Source organism: Nerophis ophidion, linkage group LG25 (assembly GCF_033978795.1).
Source record: "Nerophis ophidion isolate RoL-2023_Sa linkage group LG25, RoL_Noph_v1.0, whole genome shotgun sequence".
Lineage (NCBI taxonomy): Eukaryota > Metazoa > Chordata > Actinopteri > Syngnathiformes > Syngnathidae > Nerophis > Nerophis ophidion.
Window position 1 is genome coordinate 24,450,156 of NC_084635.1, and position 26,212 is coordinate 24,476,367.

The following is a 26,212-nucleotide window of genomic DNA, read 5'->3' on the forward strand; positions in this document are numbered from 1 at the left end:
TACATTACATATTCCGTACAATTGACCACTAAATGGTAACACCCCAATAAGTTTTTCAATGTTCATCAATTACTTAGTAAATGACCAAGTCGAGGTGATCTACCTCATATATACATATACATACACACACATATCATTTATACACACACATATCATACATACACACACAAATCATTTATACACACACATATCATATATATATATATACATACATTTATATATACAGTATATAATTTATATTTATTTTGCCGTTTTTGTTCACATGTTGAAGGTGTTTTAATGAATATACATGCATGTTTAACGTATAGATTCCTATCTTTCATGAAGACAAGAATATAAGTTGGTGTATTACCTGATTCTGATGACTTTCATTGATTGGAATCAGACGTCCACGTTTTCAAATGGAGGAGAAAAAAAGTTCCTCTTTTCTGTCTAATACCACATGAAAGTTGTTGGTTTTTGGCATCTTATTTGTCCAGCTTCCATATTCGTTTTTATACACTTTACAAGAAATACATTGGCGGCAAACTCCATAGCTTGCTAGTTTGTTTGCGCTGGCTTTGGGAGACTCTTATTTTGTTAGCGCAGGCGCGATGGAATGGCACTTTTATTGTTAAGACGGGAACTGTACGATCAGTCTTTAGGCTTTTGACGGGACGTATGGTTGAAATAAAAAGTGTCTTTTTTCCTTTACACTTTTGATTGATTGATTGAAACTTTTATTATTAGATTGCACAGTTCAGTACATACTCTGTACAATTGACCACTAAATGGTAACACCCCAATAAGTTTGTCAACATGTTTAAGTCGGGTTTTACGTATCACGGTCATGTGACCGCCTGGCTCTGTTTGATTGGTCCAACGTCACCAGTGACTGCATGTGATTGGTGAAACGCAGGCACGTGTAGATCCTACTTTGAAGCTCTGTCATTAACCAAGACAAACATTAATAGATCGATAAAAAAGTAGCGAGTAGCGAGCTTAATGTAGATAAATGCAACGGAGTAAAAGTAGCGTTTCTTCTCTATAAATATACTCAAGTAAAAGTATGTTGCATAAAAACTACTCGTAGAAGTACAATTTATCGCAAAAGTTACTCAAGTAAATGTAACGGAGTGAATGTAGCGCGTTACTACCCACCTCTGATGGTAATCTAGGTAATCGGGGACTGTTATTACTGACGGACAGGTGTCGCGCTGTGACTGCAGCCCGGTACGTAAGAAAACCCTCGTCTCCATGGCAACGTCTCTGTCGCTTTCACTCATTTGCTGCTTTTCCACTAACGCAGGGGTAGGCAACCCAGAACGTTGAAAGAGCCATTTTGGACCCAAATAACACAACGCTGTCAAGCGCCACACTGCAAAAACTGAAATCCAAGTAAGATTAAATATCTCAAATAAGGGTGATATTTGCTTATTTTCTGTCTAATAAGATAATTCTTCTCACTAAGCAAATTTTATGTTAGTGTTTTACTTGTTTTAAAGGTTTTGGTCCTAAATTATTGTTGGGCGGTATAGCTTGGTTGGTAGAGCGGCTATGCCCGCAACTTCAGAGTTTCAGGTTCGATCCCCGCTTGCACCATCCTCGTCACTGCCGTTGTGTCCTTAGGAAAGACACTTTACCCACCTGCTCCCAGTGCCACCCACACTGCTTTGAAAAATAAAATGTAACGTAGATATTGGATTTCACAATGTAAGGCTCCTTGAGTCACTTGAGAAAAGTGCTATATAAATATAATTCACTTGACTTTACTTCCCAGTAAGATATTACAGCTTGTTGCTGAGAGATTATGACCTATATTGAGTAAAACATGCTTGAAACTAAAATATCAACTGTTGCAAAGCTGTGTCATCAACACTCACAAGTAAAAAAATACTTTTTAAAAATAATAATTTCTTATTTCAAGCATGAAAAAAAAATCATGAAGCCGAGCGCATATCATAATGTCAAGATAATGGCACTAGCATTTACTTCATTTAAGAATATTTTTTCCACATATTGAACAAAAAGGTCCCTTTTTTTCTATCAAGAAAAGTGCACTTGTTACTAGTGAGAATATTCTTATTTTAAGGCAATTTTAGATAAATTTAAGTTAGTTAATTTTACTTGTTTTGAAAATTCTTGACAAGCCGAATGTTCTTGTTCTATTGGCAGATAATTTTGCTTACTTCAAATAAAATACCCCTCATTTTTGTATTTTTTTCCTTGTTTTCGAACACTGACTTTTTGCAGTGCATTCGTGGCCATTAAACTTTCATATTAAGGTAGGGGCCGCAAAATAACGTCTCGCGGTCCGCGTGTCTGAGACCTCTGATGTAATGAGATACATATTTGTATTTATCTTGTTCATATTATTACACAATCAAGAAAGAAACATCAAGAAGAAAAAGGAGGATACACAGGGGACTACGGTGGCGCCAACTTGTAAAAATATTTGTTTCTATTTAGCAAGTACTAGACCAGTCAAACTGTAATTATTCGGCCCTTTTCATACATGACATCATTCAAAACAGTACCCTGATTAGTCTACCTGTCCTCAGTAGCTCATGACATTTGCGTGTCACCAGGTGGACGTGTTGGAGTCGCAATTCTCTCAGCTGCTTCAACAAATCCACTCCACCAGAGACTTTGAGAGCATCAGACTGGCCCACGACCATTTCCTCAGCAACCTGTTGGCCCAGTCCTTCATCCTCCTCAAGCCAGTAAGAATCCTAACTTCCTCACATTTGTGCCTGGAGCACTTTGGGTCAATAAACAATCCCGTGGTCAGGTCTTCCATTGCCTGAATGAGATCCTGGAGCTCTGTCTGAGCTTCTGCTCCTTGTTTAGTCAGAGTGTGGCCCTACTGGACGAGAGGGGAACAGCTCAGCTGGACATCTTGGTCAAGGTAGGCGCGCCTGACAATTGTGCGTCAAGCGGAAACAAAACGTCAGTGACATTGTTTGTGATTACGTTCAGGGTTTCAGGCGTCAGTCCTCGCTGTTGTTCAAAATCCTTTCAAGCGTGAGGAATCACCAGATCAACTCGGATCTGGCTCAGCTGCTTCTGCGACTGGACTACAACAAGTACTACACCCATGCCGGAGGAACCCTGGGCAGGTGAGACGCCACACATGGCACATAAGACATGGTCTCCCAGAGAGCGTGATGGTAAAGGAGTAAGCCTGACAGGTAATAATGAAGAGGTTCCTGTTTTTCCATTCTTCTCTGTTTGACTCATTTCACTTGATCAATACTTTTCTAACATTCCACCTTACAAAATAATACAACTACAATCCCAGTTTCCATATGAGTTGGGAAATTGTGTTAGATGTAAATCTAAACGGAATGCAATGATTTGCAAATTCTTTTCAACCCATATTTAATTGAATGCGCTACAAACACAAGATATTTGATGTTCAAATTCATAAATTTTATTTCATTTTTTGCAAATAATAATTAACTTAGAATTTCATGGCTGCAACACGTGCCAAAGTAGTTGGGAAAGGGCATGTTCACCACTGTGTTACATCACCTTTTCTTTTAACAACACTCAATAAAGGTTTACGAATTGAGGAAACTAATTGTTGAAGCTTTGAAAGTGGAATTCTTTCCCATTCTTGTTTTATGTAGAGCTTCAGTCGTTCAACAGTCTGGGGTCTCCACTGTCGTATTTTACGCTTCATAATGCACCACACATTTTCGATGGGAAACAGGTCTGGACTGCAGGCGGGCTAGGAAAGTACCCGCACTCTTTTTTTTACAAAGCCACGCTGTTGTAACGTGCTGAATGTGGCTTGGCGTTGTCTTGCTGAAATAAGCAGGGGCGTCTGTTAAAAAGACGGCGCTTCGATGGCAGCATATGTTGTTCCAAAACCTGTATGTACCTTTCAGCATTAATGGTGCCTTCACAGATGTGTAAGTTACCCATGCCTTGGGCACTAATGCACCCCCATACCATCACAGATGCTGGCTTTTGAACTTTGCGTCGATGACAGTCCGGGTGGTTCGCTTCCCCTTTGGTCCGCATGACACAATGTTGAATATTCCCAAAAACAATTTGAAATGTGGACTCGTCAGACACAGAACACTTTTCCACTTGGCATCAGTCCATCTTAGATGATCTCGGGCCCAGAGAAGCCGGCTGCGTTTCTGGATGTTGTTGATAAATGGCTTTCGCTTTGCATAGTAGAGCTTTAACTTGCACTTACAGACTGTATTTAGTGACAGTGGTTTTCTCAAAGTGTTCCTGAGCCCATGTGGTGATATCCTTTAGAGATTGACGTTGGTTTTTGATACAGTGCCGTCTGAGGGATCGAAGTTCACGGTCATTCAATGTTGGTTTCCGGCCATGCCGCTTACGTGAAGTGATTTCTCCAGCTTCTCTGAACCTTTTGATGGTATTATGGACCGTAGATGTTGAAATCCCTAAATTTCTTGCAATTGCACTTTGAGAAATGTTGTTCTTAAACTGTTTGACTATATGCTCATGCAGTTGTGGACAAAGGGGTGTACCTCGCCCCATCCTTTCTTGTGAAAGATTGAGCATTTTTTGGGAAGCTGTTTTTACACCCAATTATGGCACCCACCTGTTCCCAATTAGCCTGCACACCTTTGGCATGTTCCAAATAAGTGTTTGATGAGCATTCCTCAACTTTATCAGTATCTATTGCCACCTTTCCCAATTTCTTTGTCACGTGTTTCTGGCATCAAATTCTAAAGTTAATGTTTATTGAAAAAAAAAAAAAAGTTTATCAGTTTAAACATCAAATATGTTGTCTTTGTAGCATATTCAACTGAATATGGGTTGAAAATGATTTGCAAATCATTGTATTCTGTTTATATTTACATCTAACACAATTTCCCACCTCATATGGAAACGGGGTTTGTATGATTCATGTTGATATTGTATCGGATTTACCCTCCCCGATTTTCCCGGGAGACTCCCGAATTTCAGTGCCCATGGGGGCAACCATTCTTCCGAATGTCCACCTTTAACATCCTCTACAGCCTGTTGTCATGTCTGATTTTCCTCCATACAAACAGCGTGCCGGCCCAGTCACATAATATATGCGGCTTTTACACACACATTAGAATGCAAGGCATATTTGGTCAACAGCCATACAGGTCACACTGAGGGTGGACGTATAAACAACTTTAACACTGTTACAAATATGCGCCACACGGTGAACCCACACCAAACAAGAATGACGAACACATTTTGGGAGAACATCTGCACCGTAACACAACATAAACACAACAGAACAAATATCGTACATTATCAAATAAACGCCCATGGACTGTTATTTGCATAATTTAGATTAAAATCATATTGATTTTATGAAGCCCAATTTATAAGCTAAAAGGAAAATCAAAAGTGCAGTAATTCTGTAATTCCATCTATTCAGTGGCCTAGTGGTTAGAGTGTCCGCCCTGAGATCGGTAGGTCGTGAGTGCAAACCCCGGTCGAGTAATACCAAAGACTATAAAAATGGGACCCGTTACCTCCCTGCTTGGCACTCAGTATCATGGGTTGGAATTGGGGGTTAAATCACCATAAGTGATTCAAGGGCGCTGCACCGCTGCTGCTCACTGCTCCCCTCACCTCCCAGGGGGGTGATTAAGGGTGATGGGTCAAATGCGGAGAATAATTTTGCCACACCAAGAGTGTGTGTGACAATCATTGGTACTTTAACTTTAATTACGGAAACAGCAGACGCATGGAGTCCAAAGAGTTGCATGGCTTATGTTACATGGGGATTCTGGGTAATCAACATGTTGCAATGGGTCACCGCATATAGTGTAACACACACTCAACAACAAACCCACGAGGAAAAGTTTCAACATGGCAAGCAACAGTAGCAGTGCTGAATGAACAGGATAGCAGTACACCACAACTGATGGACGGGAATAAAAAGTATATTTATTTTTAGTATTAGTATTCTATTTGACAATTGCTACACTACTGCCATGTTGAGGCCTTGTTGATCTCTTGTCTTTTGATAGCCTACCTCATGTTGATTTGTTTGTATGATTACAATAGCTTTTACATTTAAAGTTTGAAAAAAAAAATACTGGACAGCAACAATTGTAACCAAATAATGGACTGGTGCAGGCTAGTGCAAAAATAAATAAAAGCCTTGTGCAAATAACCGCCTGCTTCTTTTAAACGCCTGTCTCCAAATCGATTTTGTGAAATAAACACCCGGGCTACTATTTGGTAATATACGGTACCCAGAACCCCTTGAAGAACTAACTCTCAGACCCCGCCCACCTCAACCCCATCTCCCGAATTTGGAGGTCTCACGGTTGGCTTGTATGATTGGCCAATACTCAAAGCTCCAATATCGGTATCGTATCTCAAGTGAAAAGGTTTGGTATCATAGACAGCAGATCCACAATATTTGCACCAATCATTTACATTTAAGGCTAGTTGTTTCACATTTAAAATTGCTTTGTTTACTTTGGCCCTTAGAGGGAAAATGGAGGGAAAATGTTTTGGCACCCCCGATTTATAGTAAGTGTTTCAATTTATCCTTAACATAAATACTTAATTTTCCACAGTATGGAATTTTCTTACAGGTATTTTTTTTTTTTTACATTACTGCACTAATCTCGTACGATGGCCTTAATATCGTGGTATCATGACTTCCATCATACTAGATAACTATTTTATGTCGCAGACAGGATGGTAGATTGATGCAAGCTGCATGTTCAACAGCAGCACAGGTTGGAGAGCATGGTAACATTAATGTGAAGGGAAATGAGTGTCTCCATGGTGATAGTCGGAATACATGCTTGATCCTTACCTGTTTAAATAGGGCGGTCTGCACCACATTCGCACTTGTTATCAATTGTACACGCAGTCTTAGTCACAACACGCTCACTAATCATACACACAATTTTACTATTTAGCACTTGTTATGAGTGTTTGTCTTTTAAGTGCAGAATAGCCATACTTGATTAATTGTGGTGTCCACTCTGCACAATCGATATTTTGGGCACACGTGCATTTTTCTAAGCATGAACACACTAATAGTATGCACTCAAAATGCCAAGTGCACAAACTGAGACATACCTGTTGGAAAGTGTGTGAACTTTTGACTTAAACATGACTATGAAGAAAGAAAGAACTCTTAAACATACCGTATTTTTCAGACGATTAGTCACAGTTTTTTTTCATAGTTTGGCCGGGGGTGCGACTTATACTCAGGAGCGACTTATGTCTGAAATTATCAACACATTACTGTAAAATTTCAAATAATATTATTTAGTTCATTCACGTAAGAGACTAGAACAGGGGTCACCATTGTGTTGCCCGCGGGCACCAGGTAGCCCGTAAGGACCAGAAGAGTCGCCCGCTGGCCTGTTCTAAAATAGCTCAAATAGCAGCACTTACCAGTGAGCTGCCTCTAATTTTTTTATTGTATTTATATACTAGCAAGCTGGTCTCACTTTGCTTGACATTTTTAATTCTAAGAGAGACAAAATTCAAATAGACTTTGAAAATCCAAGAAAATATTTTAAAGACTTGGTCTTCACTTGTTTAAATATATTAATTTATTTTTTTACTTTGCTTCTTATAACTTTCAGAAAGATAATTTTAGAGAAAAAATACAACCTTAAAAATGATTTTAGGATTTTTAAACACATATACCTTTTTACCTTTTAAATTCCTTCCTCTTCTTTCCTGACAATTTAAATCAATGTTCAAGTATATTTTAATTTAATTCTTCATTTTAGCTTCTGTTTTTTCGATGAAGAATATTTGTGAAATATTTCTTTAAACTTATGATTAAAATTCAAAAAAATTATTCTGGCAAATCTAGAAAATCTGTAGAATCAAATTTAAATCTTATTTCAAAGTCTTTTGAATTTCATTTAAAATGTTTGTTCTGGAAAATCTAGAATAAATGATTTGTCTTTGTTAGAAATATAGCTTGGTCCAATTTGTTATATATTCTAACAAAGTGTAGATTGGATTTTAACCTATTTAAAACATGTCATCAAAATTCTAAAATTAATCTTAATCAGGAAAAATTACTAGTGATGTTCTATAAATAATTTTTTTATTTTTTTCAAAAAGATTCGGATTAGCTAGTTTTTCTTTTCATTTTTTTCGGTTGAATTTTAAAGAGTCGAAATTGATGATAAATTATGTTTCAAAATTTAATTTGAATTTTTCTCGTGTTTTCTCCTCTATTAAAAAGTTAAATTAAGTGTTTTTTTCATCATTTATTCCCTACAAAAAAACCTTCCATAAAAGGAAAAAAAATGTGCGGCGGAATGACAGACAGAAATACCCATTTATTTATATATATATATATATATTTATTTATTAAAGGTAAATTGAGCAAATTGGCTATTTCTGGCAATTAATTTAAGTGTGTATCAAACTGTAGCCCTTCGCATTAATCAGTACCCAAGAAGTAGCTCTTGGTTTCAAAAAGGTTGGTGACCCCTGGACTAGACGTATAAGATTTCATGGGATTTATTGATTAGGAGTGACAGATTGTTTGGTAAACGTATAGCATGTTCTATATGTTATAGTTATTTGAATGACTCTTACCATAATATGTTACGTTAACATACCAGGCACCTTCTCAGTTGGTTATTTATGTGTCATAAAACATACACTTATTCAGCCTGTTGTTCACTATTCTTTATTTATTTTAAATTGTCTTTCAAATGTCTATTCTTGGTGTTGGGTTTTATCAAATACATTTCCTAAAAAAATGCGACTTATATATGTTTTTTCCTTCTTTATTATGCATTTTCGGCAGGTGCGACTTATACTACGGAGCGACTTATACTCCGAAAAATACAGGTATCTGCATTCTCCACAACAGAAAAAGAGGAAGCAAGTAATAATTTATCGCGATGGTCTTTTCCACTAAGTGCGCATCAAGATTATGAACACATTAAAAAAAAAAATCCCAATTTGTGCATTATTGATTTAAAACCATCTTTTTAATATGCATGTAAACACATGAATTAGATCGTGTTTAACTGTTGATTGACGGGATGAACACATGTAGACTACGTGATTGGAAAGTAGATGACTCAGCTGTAAGAATGGTCATCAAGTCGGTCCAGACTTGGGCTCGAACTCGCAACCACACATTTTCAGGGAATGAGACATATTATCACACAGCCACAGTAGCTGGTATGTTATGCATGTACAGTGTCGGTCAAAATGTGCACACAGGGGAATGAAGCAGATATTTACTGAAATGTCATTTTCTTTCATTTTAGTGTTTAAGAAGACGAGAAAAGAAACCCCTTCAGTCTTGTCCATGTGGTATTTCCTGTCAAGTGTATGACGTTCTACATTTTGTACAAAGTGTAAATACTGAATCATCTACTGTAACATTTTGTGTCTAAAATAAAACAATCCACACAACTGAAACGGCTCCAAATGTATTCCATAAAAACAGACAGCACGATGTCATAGAAAGTATCGGCATGCAACAGCACACTTAGTGATCAGAAATTTGAACATACATCATTATGACGACGACGACGACGATGATGAAGCGGAGGTGAAGTTATGACTGTACTGAGGCTTGCTGTGGAAGTCCAGGCACTCCCCGCAGATGACGCTCTGGATGAGCCACTCGGGAGACACCAGTGGGACCTCCAGTGACGTCATTTTTTTCTCCAACGTTGGTGGGCAGGCGTGGTCCGTCACCACCACCTCGTATTTGCCAGCAGGAATGTCTACCCGTGAAAGGCACACGTTTATTAGTGAATCCCAGAACGAATATTCTAATCATTCTTTTGTTTGAGGACTGACCGGCGCTGTCCTTGTCAGCATGGAAGTGTCGGACAGCGGAGGCTCCGCCCATAGTGGCGAGCTGGGACCAAAGCTCCACCGGCTTCTCGAACGCCACAAGAACCCGCAGATCCTTAAAAGGACTACAGCGGGGATGCCTGGAAAGCACAAAGAAGCATGAATATTATTTTGGACCATTGAGCACACATCTTACTGTACTCTTAAAAACAACTGAGGGGATTAAGGCAGTATTAAAAAAATATTTCAACCCAATTTGGACATGACTGAAACATATTCACTACAATGGATGTGTGTGTGTATATACAGTACAGGCCAAAAGTTGGGACACACCTTCTCATTCAATGCCTTTTCTTTATTTTCATGACTACTTACATCAAGGGTTTTAGACGCGGGGGCCCGCCAGACATTTGGCGGCCCCCGCCTTAATATAAAAGTTTAATGTTAGCGCGGCCCTCAAGTTTTATATGAATGGAGCTTGACTGCGTTGTGTTATTTGGGTCCAAAATGGCTCTTTCAACGTTCTGGGTTGCCATTAGTGGAAAAGCGGCAAATGAGTGAAAGAGACAGAGACGTTGCAATGGAGACGAGGGTTTTCTTATGTGCCTGGTTGCAGTCACACCTCGACACTTGTCCGTCAGTAATAACAGTCCTCGATAACCTGGACCAATTCAAACCGTTATTTGCTTTTTTTTTATTTAATTTGCATTGCCTCACACGATGAACACTACATATTAGGGCTGCGAAACTTTGAGTGTCCCACGATTCGATTCAATATCGATTCTTGGGGTCGCGATTTGATTATAAATCGATGTTTTCCATTCAATGCGATTCTTGATTCAAAAACGATGTTTTTCCGATTCAAAACGATTCTGTATTCATTCAATACATAGGATTTCAGCAGGATCTACCCCGGTCTGCTGACATGCAAGCAGAGTAGTAGATTTTTGTATAAAGCTTTTATAATTGTAAAGGACAATGTTTTATCAACTTGATTGCTATAATGTAAAATTTGTTTCAACTATTAAATGAACCAAAAATATGACTTATTTTATCTTTGTGAAAACATTGGAAACAGTGTGTTGTCAAGCTTATGAGATGCCATGCAAGTGTAAGCCACTGTGACTATTGTTCTTTTTTCATTATTTTTATAAATGTCTAATGATAATGTCAATGAGGGATTTTTAATCACTGCTATGCTGAAATTATAACTAATATTGAATCTGTTGTTGATAATATTCATTTTTGTTTCACTACTTTTGGTTTGTTCTGTGTTGTGTTTGTGTCTCCTCTCAATTGCTCTGTTTATTGCAGTTCTGAGTGTTGCTGGGTCAGGTTTGGTTTTTGACTTGGATTGCATTGTTATGGTATTGCTGTGTATTGGTTTTGGTATTGGTTTGTTAATTTGATTAAAAAAAATTAAAATAAAATAAAAAAATCGATTAAAAAAAAAAAAGAGAATCGAATCTGAATCGCACAACGTGAGAATCGCGATTCGTATTCGAATTGATTTTTCCCCCCACCCCTACTACATATATTTCTATATGACGCCGGATAGCACTCTGGAAGCCGTCACTTTTTTGCGCTCTCTATCCCGGTACTTTCCTGGCTATTTTCCGTCGACCGCCGTGTTGCTGTAGGGAGGAAAAGCGGAAAGACACACATTGCGGAAATAACATTATTCTCCGTGCGTCAGCCAAATACAAATATATTCCACAACCCCAAACATGTATTTTTCAAAGCCTGCAGTGAAGAGAAAGTTTAGTGATGAGCAAAGACAATTCCAGGAAAAGTGGGGGATGCAATATTTCTTTGTTGAGCACAGGAGCACCCCGACGTGTCTTATTTGCACAGAGAAAGTTGCGGTGCACAAGGGATACAATTTGAAACCTCATTATACAACTAGACATGCTGAGGAGTATGCAACATTTTTTTAAGAAATCTTTTCTTGCGGCCCAGCCTCACCCAGAGTCTGCGTTCAGTGGCCCCCAGATAAAGTGAGTTTGAAACCCCTGGTTTAGAGAATCTGAAGAAATCACTGCTCGTTAGGCGTAATAAACATTGAATGCCCGTGACATTCGATCATTCTGGCGGTACTGTGTCAAAAAACAACACCAGTGTGTAAAGAATATCACCAGATGGGCTCAGAAACACTTCAGAAAACCACAGTCAGCAACTACAGTTTGTCGTTGTTTACATTGTAGATTGTCACTGAAGGCATCAAAACCATGAATGAACACATGTGGAATTATATACTTAACAAAAAAAAGGTGAAATAACTTAAAAACATGTTTTATATTGTAGCTTCTTCAAAATAGCTACCCTTTGCTCTGATTACTGCTTTGCACACTATTGGCATTCTCTCGATGAGCTTCAAATGAAATGGTTTTCACTTCACAGGTGTCATAGTTTTGTCCAAAATTTTGGCCTGTACTGTATATTAGGGTTCTTAATGATGGACCAAGGCGACGACATAATCGGTTTGGCACACAAGAGACAGCCCCGTAGACCAGTGGTCCCCAACCTTTTTCTATCCGCGGACCGGTAAACGCTTAATAATTTGTCCCGCGGCCCGGGGGTGGGGGGTGTCCTTTTTTTTTCCTTTCTTCTTTGTCATGAAAAAGGGAGGTTTTTGTCATGAAAAAGGGAGGTTTTTGTGGTTGGTGCACTATTTGTAAGTGTATATTGTGTTTTTTATGTTGATTTGATAAAAAATTCTTCTGCGGCCCGGTACCAATCGGGCCACGGCCCGGTGGTTGGGGACCACTGCCGTAGACCAATAAGATTGAGCTTTGGTTTATCGAGTGCAGACACGGAAACCGGTTATTGCACCAAAGTAAGAACAAAGTAAGAATAAGTTGATGTTTTTTGTCCTTAAAATGACATGAGAGCCGGGGTTGCCCGTGAAAAGAGTCACGGGCTTGCTACATAACCTGCTAAGGTTATAGGCATACAATATATTACTTGAATTTGTTTCCACATAAAAGGCCCTCATTCTTAAGGTGTAGCAAGCTTTCATTTGCCGTAGTATCAATTACTAATAATACAATTCGTATGTACATTTTAAAACTTTTTAGAAAATATATGCATCATAAACGGTCTTTGTTCCATAGGACACCATGTCCACAGTCTCCCCCAAAAATTTGAAATGTGGACTCGTCAGACCACAGACTACCTTTACACTTTGCATCAGTCCAGCTTAGATGAACTTGGGTTGGGGCGCAGCGCAGCCGGCGGCGTGTTTGGGTGTTGTTAATAAATGGCTTTTGGTCTGCATAGTAGTTTTAACTTGCACTTACAGATGTAGCGACAAACTGTAGTTACTGACAGTGGTTTTCTGAATTGTTCCTGAGCCTGAATGATCGAACGTCACGGGAATTCAATGTTTATTACGCTTAACGAGCAGTGATTTCTTCAAATTCTCTACATCAGGGGTCTCAAACTCATTTTACCTGGGGGGCACTGGAAACAGAAACTGGGTGAGGCTGGGTCGCAAGAAAATATTTCTTAAAAAAATGTTGCATACTCCTCAGCATGTCTAGTTGTAAAATGAGGTTTCAAATTGTATCCCTTGTGCACCGCAACTTTCTCTGTGCAAATAAGACACGTCGGGGTGCCCCTGTGCTCAATTGTCTTTGCTCATCACTAACCTTTCACTTCACTGCAGGCTTTGGAAAAGACACGTTTGGAATCGTGGAATATATTTGTATTTCGCTGACGCACGGAGAATAATGTTATTTCTGCAATGTGTGTCGTTCCACTTTTCCTCCCTACAGCAACATGGCGGTCGGCAGATAAGAGCCGGGAAAGTACCTGGCAAGCGAGCGCTAAAAAGTGACGGCTCCCGGAGTGTTATCCGGCATCATATAGAAATATATCTACAGTGGGGCAAAAAAGTATTTAGTCAGCCACCAATTGTGCAAGTTCTCCCACTTAAAATGATGACAGAGGTCTGTCATTTTCATCATAGGTACACTTCCACTGTGAGAGACAGAATGTGAAAAAAAATGTAGGAATTCACCTTGTAGGAATTTCTAAGAATTTATTTGTAAATTATGGTGGAAAATAAGTATTTGGTCAACCATTCAAAGCTCTCATTGATGGAAGGAGGTTTTGGCTCAAAATCTCACGATACATGGCCCCATTCATTCTTTCCTTAACACGGATCAATTGTCCTGTCCCCTTAGCAGAAAAACAGCCCCAAAGCATGATGTTTCCGACCCCATGCTTCACAGTAGGTGTGGTGTTCTTGGGATGCAACTCAGTATTCTTCTTCCTCCAAACACGACGAGTTGAGTTTATACCAAAATGGATACATGGATGATACAGCAGAGGATTCGGAGAATGTCATGTGGTCAGATGAAACCAAAATAGAACTTTTTGGTATAAACTCAACTCGTCGTGTTTGGAGGAAGAAGAATACTGAGTTGCATCCCAAGAACACCACACCTACTGTGAAGCATGGGGGTGGAAACATCATGATTTGGCGCTGTTTTTCTGCTAAGGGGACAGGATGATTGATCCATGTTAAGGAAAGAATGAATGGGGCCATGTATCGTGAGATTTTGAGCCAAAACCTCCTTCCATCAATGGGAGCTTTGAATGGTTGACCAAATACTTATTTTCCACCATCATTTACAAATAAATTCTTAGAAATTCCTACAAGGTGAATTCCTACATTTTTTTTCACATTCTGTCTCTCACAGTTGAAGTGTACCTATGATGAAAATTACAGACCTCTGTCAGCATTTTAAGTGGGAGAACTTGCACAATCGGTGGCTGACTAAATACTTGTTTGCCCCACTGTAGTGTTCATCGTGTGAGGCAATGCAAATTAAACAATAAAATAACGGTTTGAATTGGTCCAGGTTATCAGGGACTGTTATTACTGACGGACAGGTGTCGCAGTGTGACTGCAGCCAGGATTGTAAGAAAACCCTCGTCTCCATGGCAACGTCTCTGTTGCTTTCACTCATTTGCCGCTTTTCCACTAACGCAGGGGTAGGCAACCCAGAATGTTGAAAGAGCCATTTTGGACCCAAATAACACAACGCTGTCAAGCGCCATTCATATAAAACTTGCGGGCCGCACTAACATTAAACTTTCATATTAAGGTGGGGGCCGCAAAATAACGTCTGGCAGGCCCACGTGTCTGAAACCCCTCTTCTAAACCTTTTGATGATATTACGGACCGTAGATGGGGACATCCCTAAATTCCTTGCAATAGCTGGTTGAGAAATGTTGGTCTTAAACAATTTGTTCACAAAGTGGTGACCCTCGCCCCGTCCTTGTTTGTGAAAGACTGAGCATTTCATGGAAGCTGCTTTTATACCGAATCATGGCACCCACCTGTTCCCAATTAGCCTGTTCAGAATCAGAATCAGCTTTATTGTCATTACGCAGGGTAACGAGATTGAGGCCATTCCATACAGTGCGATGTGTGCAGGCAAGAAAACAATGTGTAAATATATACAAATATAGAAGTGCAAAGAAAGGTGTGGAAGAGAACAGTGTACACTCAATACCCTCTGTACAATGTACACCCTATACACTCTGTTCAAATGTGACTCTATACAGTGGATGAAATTAATATATACATGAATATCTACATGAAATAAACAGGGTGGTTGGTGGAATGGGCTATTGCACCGAAGAGAAGGCAGTTATGAGGGTCAATGGGTCAGTCCGTTCAGGGTGATTATGGCCCTGGGGAAGAAGCTGTTCTTCACCTGTGGGATGTTCCACATAAGTGTTTGATGAGCATTCCTCAACTTTCCAAGCTTTTTTAAAACATGATGCTGACATCAAATTCCAAAAAAGCTATTATTTGCAAAAAATAAAGTGATCAAGTTGGAACGTTAAGTGTCTTGTCTTTGCAGTCTATTCGATTGAATATAAGTTGAAAAGGATTTGCAAATAAATGATAAATGGGTTGTACTTGTATAGCGCTTTTCTACCTTCAAGGTACTCAAAGCGCTTTGACACTACTTCCACATTCATCCACTCACACACACATTCACACACTGATGGAGGGAGCGGCCATGCAAGGCGCAAATCATTGTATTCTGTTTTTATTTACCATTTACACAACGTGCCAACTTCACTGGTTTTGGGTTTTGTATGTTATAGATATATATTTACCATTCTACGACACCATCATTTGGTCCCATGCCGGCAGGCAGCAGATAGTTCCTGTAGTTGAGCAGCTTGTTGTCGTTGCAGCAGTCTCGGACCCAAATGTGTGAAACACACGGGACGCCGCTGGCCAGGCACAGCACATACTTCCTGGTGCGGCAGTGCTGGTCCGCTATCAGCAAACTCTGGTAGGCGGCCTTACACTGTGGAGGAGATGTGGGATCAGGACTACATGAGGGGGGTTAATAGTACAGGTGGTCCTTGTCGTAAATTACATTTTAGTGTTAGCCTGAACTCATTGCTAAATTATACCTGGATGAATACCTACATCATTTATTGTAAACGTTCATAAACCGAAAAAGACCCAAATAGAGGCGTGTGTGAATTGAGGTTCCACTGTATTTCTATAAATCCTTTGGGGCGGCATGGCGTAGTAGGTAGAGCGGCCGTGCCAGAAACCTGAGGGTTGCAGGTTCGCTTCCCACCTATGGACATCAAAGTCGCTGCATAGCTCAGTTGGTAGAGTGGCCGTGCCAGCAACTTGAGGGTTGCAGGTTCGATTCCCGCTTCCGCCATCCTAGTCACTGCCGTTGTGTCCTTGGGCAAGACACTTTACCCACCTGCTCCCAGTGCCACCCACACTGGTTTAAATGTAACTTAGATATTGGGTTTCACTATGTAAAGCGCTTTGAGTCACTTGAGAAAAGCGCTATATAAATATAATTCACTTCACTTCACTTCCTTGGGCAGGACACTTCACCCTTTTCCCCCGGTGCCGCTCACACCGGTGAAAGAATGATGAATGAATGGTCGGAGGGGCCGTAGGCGCAAACTGGCAGCCACGCTTCCGTCAGTCTACCCCAGGGCATCTGTGGCTACTGATGTAGCTTACCACCACCAGGTGTGAATGAATGATGGGTTCCCACTTCTCTGTGAGCGCTTTGAGTATCTAACAATAGAAAAGCGCGATGTAAATCTAATCCATTATTATTATTATTATTATCATTATTGTAGACAACATGTGAAATACATCAAATATACTACTAGTAAAAAAGCAGGCTAACTGGAAGGAGGAAGTGTCAATAATGAGACCACTACGTTGCTTAGTTGTCACAGTCCATGTTCATCAGGGGCAGAATCTTTCATATATTTAAAGGCCTACTGAAACCCACTACTACCCACCACGCAGTCTGACAGTTTATATATCAATGATGAAATATTAACATTGCAACACATGCCAATACGGCCTTTTTAGTTTACTAAATTGCAATTTTAAATCTCGCGCAAAGTATCCAGTTAAAAACGTTGCGGTATGATGAAGCGTGCGCGTGACGTCACGGATTGTAGCGGGCATTTTGTTCCAGCCCGATCCCAGCTATAAGTCATCTGCTTTAATCGCATGATTACACGGTATTCTGGACATCTGTGTTGCTGAATCTTTTGCAATTTGTTCAATTAATAATGGAGACGTCAAAGAAGAAAGATGTAGGTGGGAAGCGGTGTATTGCAGCCGCCTTTAGCAACACAAACACAGCCAGTGTTTCCTTGCTTACATTCCCGAAGGTGAAGCTTTATTATGGAACAGAGCGGTCAAGCGAACATGGTTCTCTACCACATGTCAACCGGGAGGTTTCGGTGAGAAAATTGTGGTAATAAGTCGGCTCTTACCGTGGACATGAGCGGAGCTTGCGTCGTTCCTTGTGCACCTGTCAAAGAGGCAGCTGCAGGACTCTCTTGCCTCCTCCGACCGGCCGCCTCCGAACATTGAGGAGGGGGAAAAAAAGCTCAGCCCGGCCCGACCGGCTGCCTTCGCTTCGCCTCGTCGAGAAACGTGGCTTCCCTCAGAGACACTGGCGGTCACCACACCCGTAGCCACCCCCCTCTGACTTTCAGGTACGACTATATAATCTCACTAAAACACTAGTAACACAATAAGCAGATAAGGGATTTTCCAGAATTATCTTAGTAAATGTGTCTAACAACATCTGAATTGCTCCCACTGCCCTCGTGATTTTTTTCTAGTACTATCCTCATCCACGAATCTTTCATCCTCGCACAAATTAATGGGGAAATTGTCGCTTTCTTCGGTCTGAATCGCTTTCGCTGCTCGTGGCCATGATTGTAAATAATGTTCAGATGGGAGCTCTACAACCCGTGATGTCACGCGCACATCGTCTGCTACTTCCCTTACAGGCAAGGCTTTTTTATTAGCGACCAAAAGTTGAGAACTATATTGTCAATGTTCTCTACTAAATCCTTTCAGCAAAAATATATCAATATCGTGAAATGATCAAGTATGACACATAGAATGGACCTGCTATCCCCGTTTAAATAAGAAAATCTCATTTCAGTAGGCCTTTAAAGATGCCGTTCACATATAAGATTATACACCCTTGATCAGTGGTGAGCAATTATTTTTACCTGGGGGCCGCATGAGCAACCCGAGCACTGCTGGAGGGCCACACCGACAATATTTCAATTAAATTGTGCTCAAATTACTTTTGATATACCATAAGATAAATAATAATGATAATATTAGTTTCATTTAACTTAACTTTATACAAAAGCAGATTACTTTTGATGGTTTTATTTTTAACACTGTCTTACAGAACACTTACTGATGTATAATACAATGCAAAAATGTCAATTTCCGTCACATTATCCTGCATCCTCTTTAAAAGTCCAACATTTTTCCGCGTCAGATTTGGACAACCATCTGTTGTCACACCTGCCAGCTTGTCCCATTTCAGTCCTAACATGTCCAAACACACATTTACCTCTGTGAACAAGTCATTACCTGTGGTTGTCTCTTTAATTGACTGCATCATTGAAAGTCTGCCCTTATCCTATGTAAGAAGATGAGCAGCTGGGCGGTGTCACGTAAACTTTTATTCTTTTCAGTTTTTGAATGGTTCCAACAGCCTAAAACGGGGGTCTGCAACCTGCGGCTCTTTAGTGATACCCGAGTGGCTCCCTGGAGCGTTTTCAAAAATGTATGAAAATAGAATAAAATGGGAGGAAAAATATATATTTTTGTTTTAATAGTAGGCTAATTAATATACACACTTAAAACATGTGTTGACTTCATTACATCACTTATAAAAGGCTTTTTATTGTTTGCGGCGCCAGACGGAATTTTTTTTGTATTTTTGACCCCTGACCTATACTCACCTTGGTATCAATACTATCAAAATGTGTTTCTTTTTGTACAGAATTAATAAGTTATGGGAGTGCGTGATAACACGAGTATAGAAATGGGATTCGTGAACATGTTGAGTGCTTACCTGTTCTTCATTGAAGTCTGGCAAAACAAAGCCTCCACCTGCTTGCAGCTGAGACTCTGTGTACGCTTTGTCGTAAGGACCCGTCTGCACATAATCTGTTCGGAAAAAAGTATTAATAAACTGTCAAATCAAGTCGGAAGACTTAACGGACGAGTCTCACCTTCCTCCTCCTCCTCCTCACTTGTTAGCTTATTTGTCAATCGGTCGATCTCGGAAGAGGCTGTCAGCATGAAGGCGAAGCCCATGAAGAGCGACGTGTTCTGGGGCATTGGGCCATGACTTTCTGCTGGATCACGTGACTGACCGGGGAGATCCGTGCCACTGCCAGAGGTGTTGCACACGCCCACCCTCTGACCTGCAGACAGTGCATGCATGTTACAGTAGAATAGTATGAAGATCTACAAGATCAGACCAACACCAATCATAAGTTAACCCTGAAATTGTATAAGTGACATCAGTTATTCTGCTTTACTCCCATCTTCCCTCCACCTGTGGACCACCACCATGACTGTTAATTACCAAATCACCGTCAGAAGCAGCTGGCAACCAGCATTGGAGGACGGATGGACTTGTCCCAGTAGATAGATAGATAGTACTTTATAGATTCCTAGTGTCACTCAGCACAAAAAAAAAACACATCAACACACAAGTAGCGGGTGCAACAGAACGCATGATGATCACGGTTCGACTACTCTTTTGAGGTCAGGGTTCGGTTCATTTTCATTACGAGAACAAAATGGTGTTCACGGCTTTTAAAATAAAACCTAAAATGCTAAGATATCCAAGTAATACCATTTTTACAAGTAGCAATAGATATATAGTATACAGAAAAATTAAAGGACGTTTAATACAACATTGTGTATCAAAGATGCTAAAAGTGCTTCAATATGAGTAACACGTCTTTGCTTGTGTTATAGCTGAGTGTAATGTCTAATATTGATAAATGTGCCGATTGATCAGCCGCAGATCAGTATCAAACGATTTTCACTAAGAAGAATATGATCAATATTGCTGATTAAAGCCTTTTAAGGCAATCATAAATGCTGATCTCACCTGACAAGTGGCTAGCAGCTAATTATGTCTCCATACATAGTGTAGAGCGGCTACTTCAAGTTAATAAAAAAAAAAATGGTTCCATTACGGGGAAAAAATTCATTTTTTTAGTATTTTCAGTATCATTATCATGTAATATTATCACTGGAGGACGAGGTTAAACATGTTACACACCCTACACAAGCCAGGAACGGACATGCTAACCACCAGGACATCTTTGAACTAAATATAAATTGGTGAGGATATTTCCCTCTTCCCGGTACGTTGGTAGGGTTGATACCAAAGGTAGTATCAATGACCGATACTAGAGTGCTTGGGTCAATTTTTTTATTTACTGAAAATCTTATCTTGTTGTTTTTTGTTAATGTTTACAAACACAATGAATAATTCCCTGGACACAGAAGGACTTTGAGGGCAAAAATCCAAATAATTGAAATGAGTTGTACATAGAAATGTTTGCTTTTGTTAAATCATTGTGTACCATGGACTTTGTTTTGCTGAAACTACAGATTGTAATAAAATAAAAAAGTAGTTTGAATATTGTGTTAATATTGTTAAATTGTCAATAGTACTCATCATAAATACATTTAAAAATGTGCAGTTAATACATGTAATTTGTATCGGTATTTCGTATCAGCCAATCCTAATCATGGACCAAATGTATCGCAATTGGCAGGTATAAACGCTGATCGCAACTTTATTACTAATAATATATCTATATAATAAGAAATTTAGTATGCCTCCAAAAATGGGATTCCAAATACATGTACCGTTACACCCCCACTTCCAACCATAATACCAAAGCAGCAGCATTAACAGATCATACATTTTATTTAAAAGTACCCAGTGTAACTATTAAAAATGATCAATCAGTTATTATATATAAAACTCCCATGTTACATTTGATGAGTAGCGTGAGTACACACATATTCCTGATAAAAGCAAAAATATTTCCATTCACACGATTGTGTTAAAACCTGTTGAAAACTGGGTAATTACATACAAAGTTATGATTAAAACCAGAGGTAAAAAAGTTTGGGTTTTTTTAAACTAAAAGAGTGATTAAATATGATGATAAGATAGTCAAGAGTTTGGTGAGAATGTCTTTGTACCCGGTCGGGCTCCAGGACCTTTGCGACCCCTTTTGGCCGCCGGGCTCTCGTTATCCAGGGCGCTCAGCCTCCTCTTACTGGAGGGACCAGGGGTGCGTTGGCTTCTGGAAGAGCTGTGGTTTGGAGTGTCTGGACCCGCAGAAATTCCTCGGCGGCGCCTTTTACCCTCCATCAAATTATCTAAAACAATGAGCATTTTAAAATATGTCATTAAAAATAAAACATGAAGCTCTTAATTATGTTGAGAACCAATTTTGTCAAGAGTGGTCAAAAATTCAACCAGAGGCTTGTGGATGGCTACCAAAAGTGCCTTATTGCAGTGAAACTTGCAAAGGGACATGTAAGCAAATGTTAACATTGCTGTATGTATACTTTTGACCCAGCAGATTTAGTCACATGTTCAGTAGACCAATAATAAATTCATAAAAGAACCAAACTTCATGAATTTTTTTTGTGACAAACAAGTACGTGCTCCAATCACTCTCACAAAAAAAATGATTGGAAACTCAAGATGGCCATGACATTATGTTCTTTACAAGTGTATGTAAACTTTTGATCGCGACTGTATATACATAAACGTACATACATTCACACACAGTCACATTTTTTTCTATCATTGTGGCTGCCGAGCCAAAATATTGGCCCAAGTGTGGGTTAACTGTGCGTCGTCGTTTCAAAAGTTCAATGATAAACTACATTGACTTGATGGCTTTAAAAACACTAAGAGGACATATCATATGTTTAAACGTAAAACTACTGCTACTTTCACTCTACATTGCTGAAAAGATGTGTCAATTTGGGCTTTTAAGGATGCTGCTACTGCTGCTGTTACACTCTCCAATTTTGCCCGCACCAACGGCAGTTCGGGATAAGATCCCGGCTGGACATCAAGATTATGGGAGAACTTTGACAAGAAATACAATTTGGTTTGCGTTATAAGAAAGATTCAGCATTATCTCACGTTTTTAATCTATATTTAACAACAGAAATTCAAAAACAAACAAAAAAGATTTTCTTACAGTGTTTGTGGTTTCATTTCGTGCAGCCGTAAATGGGAATGAGAGCGCTTTGTAACACCAGAGCGACTAAAAAAACCTACAAGTGCGCCAATTTAAAAATAATGTACACTTGAGTCATTGTACATGCAATATGTAACTACATTGATGATTAAATGCAGTATGTGTTATAATTCCACGAGGGCTTGTTTTATTTTGTGCAGCAGCACACGCTCATACATATGCTTTAGACCAGGGGTCTCAGACACGCGGCCTGCAGGCCAATTGCAGCCTGCGAGACGTTATTTTGCGGCCCCCACCTTAAAATGAAAGTTTAATGGTAGTTCGGCCCGCAAGTTTTATATGAATGGCGCTTGACAGCGTTGTGTTATTTGGGTCCAAAATGGCTCTTTCAACGTTCTGGGTTGCCTACCCCTGCGTTAGTGGAAAAGCGGCAAATGAGTGAAAGTGACAAAGACATTGCCATGGAGACGAGGATTTTCTTACATGCCTGGCTGTAGTCACACCACGACACCTATCCGTCAGTAATAACAGTGCCCAATAAACGGGACCAATTCCAAACCGATTTTTGTTTTTTTTATTGTTTAATTTGCATTGCCTCACACGATGAACAATACATATATTTCTAAGTGACGCCGGATAACACTACGGGAGCCGTCACTTTTTTGCGCTCGCTATCCAGGTACTTTATTACTATTAACCGCCGACCGCTGTGTTGCTGTAGGGAGGAAAAGCTGAACGACACACATTGTGGAATTAACATTATTAACCGTGCGTCAGCTAAATACAAATATATTCCACAACCTCAAACATGTCTTTTTTAAAGCCTGCAGTGAAGAGAAGGGTTAGTGATGTGCAAAGACAATTCCAGGAAAAGTGGGAGATGCAATATTTCTTTGTTGAGGACAGGGGCACTCCGACGTGTCTTATTTGCACAGAGAAAGTTGCGGTGCACAAGGGATACAATTTGAAACCTCATTATACAACTAGACATGCTGAGGAGTATGCAACATTTTTTTAAGAAATCTTTTCTTGCGGCCCAGCCTTCCCCAGACTCTGCGTCCAGTGGCCTCTTCGGATTATAAGTCACAGTTTTTTTCGTAGTTTGGTTGGGGGTGCGACATATACCCCGGAGCGACTTATGTGTGAAAGTATTAACACATTACCGTAAAATATTAAATAATATTATTTATCTCATTCGCGGAAGAGACTAATAAAATGTCAGCAATCGTCACATACACGTCAACCAATAAGAATTCGGCGGGGGAAGGTCATGGCAGAAGTGCATTGTGGGTCATTGGATGCTAATGGCTATATGTTATATAATACTGCCGTAGCTATTAAAATTGATTATTTCATTGTTGGTGGTAACTTATAAAAACTGAGAAGGGCTGAACAAAAATGGCACCGAAAAGGAAATCATGTACTGCAGATTACAAGATGGACGTAGTGAAATATGCAGCAGAAAACGACAAGAGGAAGCGGCGCATACCTTTGGAGTTGGCAGAGTTGTTTAGAAGCGACATCGAGAAAGAAGATTTCATGGGATTTATCGATTAGGAGTGACAGATTGTTTGGTAAACGTATAGCATGTTCTATATGTTATAGTTATTTGAATTACTTTTACCATAATATGTTACGTTAACATACCAGGCACCTTCTCAGTTGGTTATTTATGCGTCATATAACGTACACTTATTCAGCCTGTTGTTCACTATTATTCATTTTTAAATTGCCTTTCCAATATCTATTCTTGGTGTTGGATTTTATCAAATAAATTTCCCCCAAAAATGCGACTTATATTCCAGTGCGACGTATATATGTTTTTTCCTTCTTTATTATGCATTTTCGGGCGGTGCGACGTATACTCCGGAGCGACTCATAATCCGAAAAATACGGTAAATTGAGTTTGAGACCCCTGCTTTAGACACTTAAAAAACATTTATGACGTTTCCTGGGCTCAGTGTAAGTGTGGGATGCTTTTTTTGTTGGTTTTTTTGCAAACTGTACACTGACTATTTCACATTATATCAAAGTGTCATTTCTTCAGTGTTGTCCAGTGAAAGGAAATGTAAGACACTTTTGTGAGGTACTGTATGTGTGTATGGTACTTACCCAGGCTGATGTCAGAGGCCTTGGCCAGGGGAGTGGAGGGCTCATACGGTCCGAGGCCGTGCTGCTCCCGCAGTTTGTTTCCCTGCTCCAAGGAGAGGATGACGGACGTCCTGTTGTACCACTGCTTTTGGCCATCTCTCTCCACACTATAGAAGAGGTCCTGGCCCTCTGTTTTATAACCCTTTATGACACCTAAGAACACACAAAAGAGAAAGCGAGAGACAAGTTAGGTGTGAACATCAGCATGCACTAATGCTACTTTTCCCCTGCACAGCTCATTCGACTTGCCCTTTATTGGGACAGTCTTTCTTTGGGAAATACACTTCAAAATAGTATGGTGGGAAAGTGTGCACCATCAAAGTTTGAGCGACACATGCTAACAAACCACAACAAAATAAATATGGCTTTTGGCGACGACAAAGACCGAGCAAAATTAAGACTCCAGTGCCACACTGCAAAAAGTCAGTGTTCAAAAACAAAGAAAAAAAAAAAAATGAGGGGTATTTTATTTGAACTAAGCAAAATGATCTGCTAATAGAACAAGAAAATTAGGCTTGTCAAGACTTTCCAAAACAAGTAAAATTACCTAACCTCAATGAACACAAAAATACCCTAAAATAAGTATATTCTCACTAATAACAAGTGCACTTTTCTTGGTAGAAAAACAAATGAGACCATTTTGTTCAATATGTTGAAACATATTCTTAAATTGAGTAAATGCTCATGCCATTATCTTGACATAATGATATACGCTCGGCTTCATGACTTTTTTTTTTTTCATGCTTGAAGTAAGAAATTATTACTTTAAAAAAGTAGTTTTATACTGAATGTTGATGACACAGCTTGGCATCAGTTGATATTCTAGTTTCAAGCATGTTTTACTAATATAAGTCATCAAATCTCAGCTACAAGCCTTAATATCTTACAGAGATCATTTAGGACCAAAAACTTTAAAACAAGTAAAACACTCTAACATAAAATATGCTTAGTGAGAATAATTATCTTATCAGACAGAAAATAAGCAAATATCAACCTTATTTGAGATATTTAGTCTTACTTAGATTTCAGTTTTTGCAGTGCACAGCTAAGGCACAATGACAGTGTAAGTTACTGCTATTCATTTCTACCTTCAAATGACGGCGCAATGACAAATCTGGCACGCTTGGAAACCCATCTAACCAGGTTGTGTAATTAGAATCGGTATTACAACTGGTGAAGCCTCAATTGAGCCACGTGCAGTGGAAAAGGGAAAGTACAGTGGAAACAGTTTAAGTCGATGCCCCTCGGACTGGCTGGCTCATGTTAACCTGTTGACATGACCAAAATGTGAGTTTTCCTTGCCCTTATGTGGGCCTACCGAGGATGTCGTAGTGGTTTGTGTTGTGATTTGTGCAGCCCTTTGAGACATTAGTGATTTAGGGCTATATAAGTAAACATTGATTGATTGATTGAAAATGGAAACCAAAAATAGCCATTGCTTGATTTTTTTACATGTGTCTTTAGGCCAGGGGACATAATGAAAATAAATGACTGGTTTGTTGACACCAGGACTTGATGAGTTGGTCAACGTAGACAGGTTGTTGACGTAGCCCCTTATCATATCGAAATTCTTTACTTGTTGCTAAACGCATCAAATAGTCAGTTCCAAAGTAAATGTGAAGGTGTTTTTGAACCATTTGGGGTTGCATGGCTTTAAAGTTATATGTCTAAGTCAGGGCTATATTTA

At 39.5% G+C, this 26,212-nt stretch overlaps 2 protein-coding genes across 6 annotated transcripts in view; one reads left to right on the forward strand and one right to left on the reverse strand.

The window, feature by feature from the left end:
* The window catches only part of tubgcp4 (tubulin gamma complex component 4), a 36,369-nt gene extending 26,982 nt beyond the window's left edge, over nt 1–9,387 (forward strand). The window contains exons 15-18 of the mRNA XM_061887182.1: nt 2,568–2,702; nt 2,771–2,887; nt 2,959–3,098; nt 9,234–9,387. Of these exons, the coding sequence (XP_061743166.1) occupies nt 2,568–2,702; nt 2,771–2,887; nt 2,959–3,098; nt 9,234–9,240 (399 nt within the window). The 3' untranslated portion in view covers nt 9,241–9,387. The remainder of the gene's footprint in view (nt 1–2,567; nt 2,703–2,770; nt 2,888–2,958; nt 3,099–9,233) is intronic.
* The window catches only part of tp53bp1 (tumor protein p53 binding protein, 1), a 92,202-nt gene continuing 74,916 nt past the window's right edge, over nt 8,927–26,212 (reverse strand). For all 5 annotated transcript variants that reach the window (XM_061887178.1, XM_061887179.1, XM_061887181.1 and 2 more), the window contains 7 exons: nt 24,487–24,678; nt 21,356–21,535; nt 19,351–19,545; nt 19,191–19,285; nt 15,913–16,109; nt 9,775–9,911; nt 8,927–9,698 (listed from right to left, as the gene is read on the reverse strand). In XM_061887178.1, coding sequence (XP_061743162.1) covers nt 9,487–9,698; nt 9,775–9,911; nt 15,913–16,109; nt 19,191–19,285; nt 19,351–19,545; nt 21,356–21,535; nt 24,487–24,678 — 1,208 coding nt within the window. In that variant the 3' untranslated portion in view covers nt 8,927–9,486. The remainder of the gene's footprint in view (nt 9,699–9,774; nt 9,912–15,912; nt 16,110–19,190; nt 19,286–19,350; nt 19,546–21,355; nt 21,536–24,486; nt 24,679–26,212) is intronic.